The 11,871-nt window shown below is 56.1% G+C and overlaps 1 protein-coding gene across 1 annotated transcript; it reads left to right on the forward strand.

The window, feature by feature from the left end:
- Positions 1–229: 229 nt before the first annotated feature.
- KCNG4 (potassium voltage-gated channel modifier subfamily G member 4) lies at positions 230–10,698 on the forward strand (the record flags this gene model as incomplete). Its single annotated transcript, XM_080827784.1, has 2 exons — positions 230–979; positions 9,928–10,698. The coding sequence occupies 2 exons, from the start codon at positions 230–232 to the stop codon at positions 10,696–10,698; spliced, it is 1,521 nt and encodes a 506-aa protein (XP_080683910.1).
- Between the last annotated feature and the right edge of the window lie 1,173 nt (positions 10,699–11,871).

The raw sequence follows: 11,871 nt of genomic DNA on the forward strand, positions 1-11,871 counted from the left end.
GGCCCAAGACCACAGAGCCTGGGAGTGGCACAGCTCTGACCAGGGAAGGGATGCTGTCATCTCCGGCCGGTCACAGGTAGACCCCCGGCGCTCAGGAAGTCTGAGTTGGGTGGAAGATGGGAAAAAGGAAAGATGCATTAGCAGCGTGCTGTCTAGGACCCCGGCCCAAGGCTGATTTCTCCCCATTGTCTTGCCTCCCTCCCTCCCCCGGTGCAGGCCATCTCCGGCGATGCCCACCCCCTTCCGAGCCAGGGGCCCGCCTCCCGGACACCTGCGCCGGGGCTCCTGCAGCCCCCTGAGCCAGTTCCTGCCCGGCCGCCTGCCGCGGCCCGCCGCCAAGGGGCTGTACTACCGGAGGGCCCGCAGGGTGGGCGCCCTGGACGCGTCCCCGGCCGCCGACCTGAAGAAGGAGATCCTGGTCAACGTCGGGGGCAGGCGGTACGTGCTCCCCTGGAGCACCCTGGACGAGTTCCCGCTGAGCCGCCTGAGCAGGCTCCGGCTGTGCCGCAGCCACGAGGAGATCGCGCAGCTCTGCGACGACTACGACGAGGACAACCAGGAGTTCTTCTTCGACCGCAGCCCCAGCGCCTTCGGCATGATCGTGAGCTTCCTGGCGGCCGGCCGGCTGGCGCTGCTGCGGGAGACGTGCGCGCTGTCCTTCCGGGAGGAGCTGGCCTACTGGGGCATCGAGGAGGCGCGCCTGGAGAAGTGCTGCCTGCGCGAGCTGCTGCGCAGGCTGGAGGAGCTGGCCGAGCTGCGGCAGCAGGAGACGCGGCACCTGCGGCGCGAGGCGCGGCGCCCCGCGGGGGACCCCTCGCGCTGGGGGGGCTTCATGCACTGGCTGCGCGAGACGGTGGAAAACCCGCGCTCGGGGCTCCCGGGCAAGGTCTTCGCTTGTCTGTCCATCCTCTTCGTGGCCACCACCGCGGTCAGCCTGTGCGTCAGCACCATGCCCGAGCTGAGGGCGGAGGAGGACAAGGTGAGTGGCCCCTGACCGCGCCCACCCCGGGCCCCCGAGACTTAGGGCCCGTGAAAACGTCTAAGTATCTTCTAAAACAACAGAAAAAGAGATTGGTGTCTAGCGAGCATTGGATGCATTTTTAGGTCGGTGCAGTTGTGAACATTTTTAATCTTAATTTTGGGGGGGTGGGGGGGAAGGCCTTGGGGCCCGCAAGGGTCATGAAGTGGCTCTGCCTCATAGTGGGCTTGGGATTCACAAAGCTACCCCTGCCCGCTGTTGTGGGCTGCTCCCAGCTCTGTACCCGCAGGCAAACTGCTTCACCTCTCTGAACCTGTTTCTTCCTCCGTAAAATGGGTAACATCGGGGTGAGGGCTCACACACACGGGGTACACTCATTTCGTGTTTATTGAGCAGCTACTCTGTGCCATGCCCTGTTCCTGGCGTGAATCCCTGCCTTCTTGAGCCAACGTTCTCATGGGCATCCCGGCTCCATGTTCAGGTGGAGAAAGCCGGGCAGGGGGACCTCAGCTTTCCTGGAGTTAAGAGAGCAAGAATACAGACGAGGGCCAAGATTCCTGCTGGTTGCTTGGTTCCTGAGCCCCTCCGTCAGTCCCACCGCATGGGGAGCTCAGAGAAGAGTTAGCTTCTGAGTGACTGCCCCAGGAGGCAACAGCAGAAAGGTGTTCTTGCCCAGTCCTGCACTCTTTTTCCGGGAAGTTGTGGGAGACCCCCAGGGGCCAGGGAGTCTGAGAAATGAGATAAGAGCTTAACATTTCATTGGGACATGTACTGGAGAGCTTTGAACTGAGAACTGGATTTGTTTTCTGATTGAAAATGTTGCTCCTGTCCTGCTCTACATTCCACCATAGCTCCCCATTACCCTAATTATGGCGTTTACAATGTGGCAGACGGAGGGAGCTGATAAAGAGAACATGTATATAAGATAATGAATCCTGCATATGGCCCATAATCGTTGTCAGCCCACAGAAGTTCCCTTCCCTTAAAGGCATATCCCAGGGCAATACAGTAGGGTCAGAGAACTTTCCAGAAAGAAAGGACTTAGATGGAGAACCTACCCCTTACATAGGGTAGGTAAATAAATATTTAGTGAATAAAATGTATCTCATGCAACCTATAAATATTTTGTCCTAAAGCAAACCCAGCAAAACCTTTCCACTTTCAAATAGCTTTTTTTCCCCAAGGGGGAGGACTGTAGAGCCAAACAGAGACATTGTTTTATTCTTTAGCACCGAATCATGTGATTAAGAGTCTTGTTCGCAGAAATATTTACACTTGGACACTACAGTAAAAAATTAGGACCAAATAAATAGCTTCTGACCCCCGCCCCCAGAAGGGTGCCCTTGATCCGAGCTGCTGAGAAAGGACCCCTCAATTTCCATAAACCTGTTCCTCAGGGATTTCCTGGAAGCCAGGATTTAGACTGTGCAGAGAGACAAGGTCTTCTCAAAGCCTAATGCTTTGCAGATTACCCAAGGTCTGAACCCAGGCTTGGTTGGTGGGGAACTCAGGAGATCAAATCAGAGGTCACCAGGAGGCCGGCAGGACCAGCAGCCCCAAGTTTGAGCCCAGGAGCCGGGCTGCCCTTTGCTCCTGGGATAAAAGGGGCTGATGCCCACACCCAGGACACATCTCTCCGTTTTCACCTTGCGGAAACCACCTTCGTGTGAGCTTGCTGCCTGGAGAGAGGCTGCGAGGTGCTGCCCTCCAAAAAACCGTGTTTCCCTGTTTAGATGGTAATTTAGAGACGCAGGAGACTGGGGAGGCGGTCTTTGTTTTTTCAAAACTGTGCCTTCCATTTACATAAAAAGACAATGTTCTCTCCGGCACCAAGCGTGTCCGATAATTCGTATTTGCCCTCAGGGACGTTCAGCTGGCCAGATGCTTCTGGGAGCAGGCCCAGCCGGGAGACCTGGGGGCCACGTCGGCCTGGCGGGCCCAGCAGCATCTGCTCAGATGAATTAATGCCGCGTGGGTGGACAGACATGCCAGGGCTGGGACCCACAGACCTCCTCCATCAGACACAGTGCCGTGCTGGGTGGAAGAGGCAGCTTTCCTTTGTTTTTTTTCTCCTACCTTCTTCCAGCGACCTCCCATGCAGTAAACTTGGCACCTGGGGAGAAGGGTCTGCACGGGAGGTTGGTAAAGTAAAACGGAGGAGGGGGAGGTGGTGTGGACAAGAAGGACCGTGCCAAATGCTTAAGCACCTGCCAGGTGCTTCCAGCCTTTTCTGGTTTCCTCGGAAGAGCTTGTCCCCCAAGGGAAGAAAGAACTGATGTTTATTACGTGCCCTTCACGAGGCTGGCATTTGACCGATGGACTTAGTCCTTGCAACAGCTTGGGAAATGGGTACTACGACTGCCCCCATTTTACAGGCGAGGAAACTGAGGCTCGGCCAAGTTTTGTCCCTTTACAAAGCTCACTGTTAGTTATGCAGTAGAGCCCGGATTTGAGCTCACGTACCAGTTGGTTCTAAAACCTGACTCCTTAGGACAGCACCAGCTTTCAGTGCTGGGCTTTTGGGGGACCAGTTTCCGTCACTCGGCATGGTGTGTGCAGGCTCCGTCCTTCTCAGGGCCCAATAATAGCCCCCGGTCTCTACATCCATTATGTTTATCCCATCTTGCAGGGCGGCGTGCTGCCGTTTCCGTGTTTTCCTCTGCCTGCGTCCTCTGTCATGACCCTCACCCCTGCCATTCCTTCCCAGCACCTTTCCCACGTGGCCCCAGCCCCGCTGGGCAGTTCTGCCAGTCAGGGCGCTCCCCTCTCTCTGGCGGAGGGCGGAGGTCATTGTCGCTTGGATTGAACACCTGCTCCGTCTGTCTCGACCTCTCCCTCCCTCTCCGCTCCTCCCCAGGACCTCAAAATCTCTAGCTCCCTAGGGCAGAATTCAATTCCCAGCACCGCCTCTCCGATGAGCCCCTCTCTTGCTCTGGGCCTCGTTTCCTCACTTTACTCAGAAGCTGGTGCTGAGGACTGAAAATTCCCACCCAGCGTGCTCCCGCCAGCAGGAAGCCGTCACCGGCCGTGTTTATACACCCTTAGGGCCTCCGCTCCCGCCCCTCCAACCCCACCACCTGCCCGTCTGCTTTGCTCATCAGCCTCTCCCGGCTCCGTGGAACCCAGACAGCAGCGGCAGGGTCAGCGGCCAGTGGCTCCGGTGTCGTCTCTGTTTCGTTCTTCATTCATTCCTGCGTTCAGCAGACCTTTCCCAAGGGCCTCCGCTGCGCCAGAGACCCCGCGGGGGCCAGGACCGGCAGACGCCGCTCTCCACCGGCCGGCTCAGCCCTCACTCCTTCCTCCTCCACTTTAGATTCTAGTCGTGCCCCAGAGCTTCGCTGGGGCCGTTTGGGGACCTCGCTGTGGGAGACGCGCACTGATTACAGCTGCGCAAAGCGTTTTCCCTCCTGTCTGCCTGTGGTTTCAGCATCTCGAGAAGGCCCCGGGGAAGGAAGGCACAGGCAGATTTTTTAAAGATCGGGTGGAACTGGTAGGCCCCTCTCTGGAGCGATGCCCTCCTTGTGTGGGTACAGCCTGCCACCCTCGGGGGGTACAGTTTCAGGAAAAGCCTCACGCTAGAGCCAGCCTGTCCTCCCCTGCCCCTTTCTTGGATCTTGAATCAGCTCCATAAAGAGCTGTCGGGCTTCCGGGAGCTTCCCTGTGTTTGGTGACATTTGATGATTGTTCTAGGGAATTCTTCTTCACCTGGTTTTTTGGTTTGGGGTTTTTTTTTCTGCCTTCCAGCCTAGACTCCCTATGTGCGGGCCAGCGAGAAGTAGTCCCCACCTCCCGGACAGGACCCACTTTTCTTGACTCACGGTAGTTCCCCTGTTCTTCCTGCTTCGTCATGCTTCTCTGTCTCCGTGCCCAACCCCTCCTGCCTACACTTCCAGAGCCTCTGTGTCCCAGGGCTGGGGAGCGGGGCGGCTGGGAGGGAGAGGATGGAGAGGGCCAGGAAGGGGCAGAACGGAGGGGCGAGAGGGCAGAGAGGACCGGCTCCTGGGGGAAAGGAGAAGCCGGGAAGAGGAATGAGCCGGCAGGGCCAGGAGGCAGCCCTGGACCAGAGGCCAAGGCCGGGGCATGAATTCGCAGGCAGAAAAGAGAAGGCCCGAGCTGCTGAGTGGTTGGAGACCAGCACTGAGCTACCAGGACGGGGAAGTGGCCGACTTGGGCCCCATTTCCAAGGTCCTGGGGTGTGAGAAAAGCTCCAAGGTCAAGACCTTGGCCCCAAGTCTCTCCCAGATGGTGTTTCCAGAACTGGCCCTTCTTGTACCTGTAGCATCCATGGGACAGCCTGCCCATATGGGCCCCCAGGGCCAGCGGCCTTGCCCTTGGAAAGCCCTGCCCGTCCTCTGATCCCAGAGCCCTTATGAGTCACCCCACTCCCAAGCTTTGAGAAAAGGGTTGGGACAAGGTTGTGGGACCCCTCAGTGCCTCACCCAGCCGACCTGGTCAACTCAGGCTTGGGCCCTGACTTCTTTTTTATTAAGGCATAATTCACATCCTAATAGGCACCCTTTTAAAGTGCTCACATCCATGGTTTTAGCGTACATTTGTGCAACCATCGCTTCTGTCCCAGAGCATTTTCATCCTCCCACAAAGCAACCCCGCCCCCGCTTCTAGGTGCTCCCCATTCTCCCCAATCCTCCCAGCCCCTGAAACCATCCGTGTACTTCTGTCCCCACAGGTTGCCTTCTCTGGACATTCCCTATAAATGGAACCATGCGGCATCTGGCTTTTGGGGTCTGGCTTCTTTCATGGAGCAGAAGGTTGTCAAGGCTCACCCAGGCTCTAGTGCGTGTCAGTCCTTCCTTTTTAGGGCTGAGTAATATCCCATCATGTAGACAGAGCTCATTTTGGTCATTCATTCATCAGTTGATGGGGATTTCCATTGATTATGCTTTTGGCTGCTGGGAATGACGCAGCTGTGGACGTTCACGGACAAGTTTTTGGGTGGATGGATGTTTTCAGGTCCTGCTGGTATATACCCAAGTGTAGAATCATTGGGTCATATGGCCAACGTGTATTTGACTTAAAAAAAAAAAATGTTTTTTAAAGATTTATTTTATGGGGGGGGGGGCAGAGAGAGAGGGCAAGAGAGTCATATGCAGACTCCGTGCTGAGACCATGACCTGAAGCCGAAACCAAGAGTCGGGTGCTTAACCGACCGTGCCAGGCGCCCAACACATGTTCAATTTGGGGGGAAGCACCAACCCGTTTTCTGCAGCAGCTGCGCCATTTCCATTCCCACCAGAATGGTGGAGGTCACCGACCTCTACGACTTTCTGTCTTTACACTCCCAGCCTTCCCGGGGAGTGCGGAGTGGCATCTGACTGTCGTTTGATTTCTGACCCTGATTTGTTTTTTTAAACTTTGCATGGTGGAAAATGCCGGACATTCACAAAGTGAATGGAATAGTGTTGAACTTCCGAGGACCCAGGACTCCGTTTCCACGATGAGTCACTCTTGTTCTTTCTTGCCGGACTCCCTCCCCACCCCGATCGCTTATTATTACTGTGGTTCGTTTCTGTTTCATTTTACAGTGTGACGGGGAAATGTACACACAATGAAACGCACAGATCTTAACCGGACAGCGGAACCACTTAGGCACCCGCGTCACCCACACCCTTATTTAATGTAGGAAACTCCCATTCCCCCAGAAAGCTGTCTCGTGCTCCTTCATGGCGGATCCCTACCCCACCCAGAAGTGGCCACGGTGATGGTGATTTGGTCCACCATCTCGAATGTCATATAGATGGAAACACAGAGCGCATCTCCTGCGTCGGGCTGTCGTGGCCCTGCGTGCCATGTGGGAGCCCCACTGTGTGGCGTTGCTCACCCTCTGGTCCTCGTAGACCTGACTGGCGTCCTTCGCTGCGTATGAAGGAGTCAGAGCAGACCTCTTTCTGCCAGGACAAGACCCACCAGGAGGGTGACACCTGTCCCTGTTTGCACAGGACCGAGGGGCTCTGGTAACCAGGACTTTCTGTGCTCAAAGCAGGAAAGTTGTGGGCAAACCACAATTAGTTGTTCACCCTGCCGACAAAATACCACCAGAAGCTTCCTCAGAGAGGGAAAAAGTCCATTTTTAATTTCCTTTCTATTCTCCTCCAACTACGGCCAGCCTGGGAATTCTTTCCTGGGCTGGGGCCTCATCCATCCCTGCCGTGAACGGGGCATTTCTCGGAGGACCAGCGCTGGGAGCGTGGTTGCAGGATTTGAGCGAGTGGTGCACGGTGGTGATGCGGGAGAGGGACTGCTGCGGTGCAGGGAGGTGGCCGGCAGGACAGGCAGGAGGGACGTGGGTCGTGGGTCGTGCAAGCCTTGAATAGCCAAATCCCCGCCCGGAGGCAGAGGGAGGACCTGCAGAGCCCTCCCTACCTCTCAGAAGTCACCTTCTTGAGCTACTGGGTCACTGGTCTCCAAAGGTTATTCCCAGGCCAGCAGGAATCCTTAAGCCAAGGGGAAAACTCCCAGAATGTCAGTGACAAGAGGGGCCTAGTAGGGACAGTCTGGCCCAGAGTCTGAAAAACTCCAGGCGCCTCGGAGCCAGCCAGAGGGCTTGCCAAAATGCAGATCCCTTGGATTCTGTGATGAGAGCCCAAGAATCTGCATTTGCAACAAGCCCTCTGGGAGATTCTGATGCGGGGTGTACTGAATCAGCTTTGAGAAATACCGGTTCTGTTCCAACCTCTTCGTTAGAAACTGAAGCACAGAGAGGGACAGTGACCGCTGCAAGGTCACACAGCAAGGGTACAGCAGGAGTGGGAAGTCAGGGTCCAAAACTCCTGAGCACTTCAGGATGCTGAACCAAAACCCAGGTGGTCGTGGCAAAGAGCTCTCGTGTGTTGCAGAAGTTCCTCCCCTTCCTGTAAAATCCAGCAAGAGGAGAAGGGTATTGTCGCCCTTATCCTGACCAGTCCGGCTCTGTCTGTAACCAGTGGGTGGGTCTGCAGAGTAAGTGGAGGTGCGGGATTTGAAGCCGAGTCACAGACACAAGACAGGCACGCTGAGATGGGGGTAGAACACCTGTTTCTCTTCCTCCAGCGGCCAGACATAACGAGCATTTCATTTCAATTCAGTATTCCCGTGGGTCCAGGCACTGTAAATAATTTCTTTTTCCACTTCAGAGGTTTTTAATCCAAAGAAAGTGGCAGTTGTCAACATCTTGCTTTTCAATCAGGCAACTGGCTTTGGTCATTCATTGACTCATCCCTCGTGTGTGTGTGTGTGTGTGTGTGTGTAATATCTGGAGTCAAGTTCTCAACCCTGGCTTTGGATTAGAACCATCATCTATGGGACTTCTGGAAAATTCTACTGCTCAGATTCAAACCTTGATCAACTAAATTAGAATTCTGAGGTCCTGGCCCAGATATTGGGGGGTTTTCAAAGCCCCCAGATGATTCTAATGTGCAGCCAAAGCTGAGAACTACTGCACTAGACCAGAGCTTCTCGAATTTGATGTGTACTTGAATCACTAGGGAGTCTTGTTAAGATCCAAATTCTGGTTCCTTAGGGATGGGGTGGGGCCCAAGATTCTGTGTTTCTTAGAAGATCTCAGGAGAGTCTGACGCTTTGGGTTCAAGGACCACACTTTGAGAGGCACAGGGGCTAGTGGAATTTTCTGTTGGGAGCCAGGCAGGGAGCATGAACGACGCCAACAGGAAATCCACAGCAGCCCTCATCTAGCTGGAGGGAAACAGACCCTGTGTGAACAAGTGTGGTCACACATCACAGGGCTGTCCCAGGCATCCGGGAGCCCTCTCTGCCTCACCAGCCCCCACGCTCCCAGAAAGGACATCTGCTTCTCTATTACTTTTCCCCAGACCCTAGGAGCCTGGCACAGGCGAGCCCTCCATGCTTTATTGCTGGATGAATGAATGAGGGAGGGCAGGAAGGAAGTTACAAAGTTACAAAATAGCATACAGTGGCTAAGAGGCCATCAGCTGTGCATGTGAACTCAGGGAAGTCATTTCACTGCTGGGAACCATGTCCTTGGCCCGAAATGGGGTCACACTGCCTGCTCACAGCATCATTGGGTGGTATTAGTGACAGAGAGCAGGGCACAGTACACAAAAGGGGCTTATATTAGTGAAGGCAAAGATTGGCTGCTGTAACAAAGAGGCCCCAAGATAGAACAACTTTAAACAAAATAGCTGTTGGGGCCCTAGGGGACTCTGTCGGTTAAGCACCCAACTCTTGACTTCAGCTCCGGTCGCGATCTCAGGGGTGTGAGATGGAACCCTGTTTCGGGCTCTGCATTGGACATAGAGTCTGCTTGAAAGTCTCTCTCTCCTCCTCCTGCCCCTGCCTCCCGAATAAAAACCAACAACAACGAAAAAAAACAGACGTTGATTTCTCTTGCAAAGAGGGATCAAGTTGAGTGGGCAGCTCTCACCTGAGACCCAGGATCGTTTCCACCTTCCCGCTCCATCCTCCCGTGGGGCGTTGGTCCAGTCTGTAGGCTCTAAGCTGGGTTGCTGGGTCATGGGGCGTGTCCAAGCAGACACCGAAGAAGCAAGCGTAGGAACTCACGCCAACATCCCAAGTCCAGGAACGGGATGTAGCACACAGCGCTTCTGTTCACATTTTGTGGGTGGATTCTTAGTTATTTGGCTACACAGCTCGATGCCAGGGAGACTGGAAAGGGTGGTCCCTGACTGAGCGGACGGGCCATAACTTGAGAGCTCTATAAGAAGGGGATTGGGGTGGACGGATGAGAGTCTGCAGCACACAGAGCTCAATCGCAATACATAGATAATAGATAATAGATAATATACAAATATAGAGAAAGACCATGTCGTATATACAGAATAGATACAGATGGATATTGATGTGTGATGTCAATATCACTAGGAACCCCCCCAGGGGCTTCTGGGCGTGGCTACTCCCACCTTACCCAGTGCTGCTCCCCACCACTCTCCTCCTGCCTCTTGTCGCCTCCCCAGGGTGAGTGCTCGCAGAAGTGCTACTACATTTTCATCGTCGAGACGGTCTGCGTGGCCTGGTTCTCCCTGGAGTTCTGTCTGCGCTTCGTGCAGGCCCGGGACAAGTGCCAGTTCTTCCAGGGGCCCCTGAACATCATCGACATCCTGGCCATCTCCCCGTACTACGTGTCGCTGGCCGTGTCCGGCGAGCCCCGGGAGGACGGCGAGCGGCCCGGCGGGGGCTCGTACCTGGAGAAGGTGGGGCTGGCGCTCCGCGTGCTGCGGGCCCTGCGCATCCTCTACGTCATGCGGCTGGCCCGCCACTCGCTGGGGCTGCAGACCCTGGGCCTCACCGTGCGCCGCTGCACGCGCGAGTTCGGCCTGCTCCTCCTCTTCCTCTGCGTGGCCGTGACCCTCTTCTCTCCGCTGGTCTACGTGGCGGAGAACGAGTCCGGCCGCGTCCTGGAGTTCACCAGCATCCCGGCCTCCTACTGGTGGGCCGTCATCTCCATGACGACGGTGGGCTACGGGGACATGGTCCCGCGCAGCGTGCCGGGCCAGATGGTGGCCCTCAGCAGCATCCTGAGCGGGATCCTCATCATGGCCTTCCCGGCCACGTCCATCTTCCACACCTTCTCGCACTCCTACCTGGAGCTCAAGAAGGAGCAGGAGCGCCTCCGCGCGCGCCTCCGCCACCTGCAAACGGCCGCCTCCGCCAGCGAACACGAGCTTCTGGGGGACGTGGACGACCCGACCCCCGAGGGACCCGCCTTGCCGGCTAAATACGTTTAACTCAAAACCCGTGGTGAAAAGGGCAGGACCGCGCACCCCACCACCCACGGGGCTACAGAACACCACGGTGTAGACCATCCGCTGGGACATTTCGAGGGCCCCAGGGGCACTCCCAAGCTAGGAGGGGCTCAAGGCCACGGGTGTTTGCTTGTTGTGATTCTTGACCCCACTGGCCACCAGGGATCCTGCTGACCTTACTGAGGCTCCCTGCTTTTTCCTCTCTCTGCGTGCGCCCATCACCCGGCCCATCCACTCTTTCTGTTAGCTCAGCCGTCCTCCACTCTTCTTCCTCCCCTGAGGTCTCCCACACCCCAGGCTGGGTTCCAGACACCCATAGAACTGAGCCTACAGAACTCCATTTCTCCCTGAGACTCTCTTTCCAGGGCCACCCTACCAACAGGAGCTGGAGGGGCGAGTCACTACAAACCCTTCTGATCAGATCTCCCCACCCAGCCCCGTATCATGGGTTCCAACAGGGATCAGTATGTCCTCTTTCCACTCCCCACGGCCAGTGGCATTTTCCTAATGCCCTTCCCTCCTCCCCAGCTCTGGAAGCTCTCAGCCAAGAAGGCAGAACGGGCTTCTGTGTTAAACCCCACATTGGGAGCCGGTGCCCTTTCCTCCTAATGGGCCTGGGACCTGGGCAGGATTGCCCCTTGCCAGCACAGCCAGCCCTCCTTGGCCAACTGCACTCTTGGTAGGAAACATTCTCCAGTTATCCGGTTCTTAGCCTTGACTGAGGCTAACCCTTGCAGGGCACTGCATCGGCCCTTGAGAGAACCATTCCTGCTGCTGGCACCTCCAGCCCTGCCGAGACCTTGGCTTTCCGCTCTCAGCTAAGCCACCGCAAATGCAGGAGAGCTTCAATGCCGACATGGGGGCGGCCTCGGGATCTGTCCCTTGCTGCCTCTCCAGACCAGGCCCTTGTTGCCAGAGGGTAATTCCTCCGCTGACACTGAAATATGTTTGTCTAGTATCTGTTGGTTCGTGGACAGATTCAGCCCTTTGCAGCCAATGAGGAGCAGGTGCAGGACCAGGTTGTTCAAGATAAAGGCAGTGAGACCAGAGCAATGACTCCTGAGATGGAGACCCAAGAGGGGTTGAATGAGGAGGGATGTTTGGGGAGCTGAAGCTGGAAAGGGGGTGGGCTGTGCGGGCTGAGTGGAGGATCTG

This window comes from Martes martes, assembly GCF_963455335.1.
Source record: "Martes martes genome assembly, chromosome: 17".
NCBI classification, from domain to species: Eukaryota; Metazoa; Chordata; class Mammalia; order Carnivora; family Mustelidae; genus Martes; species Martes martes.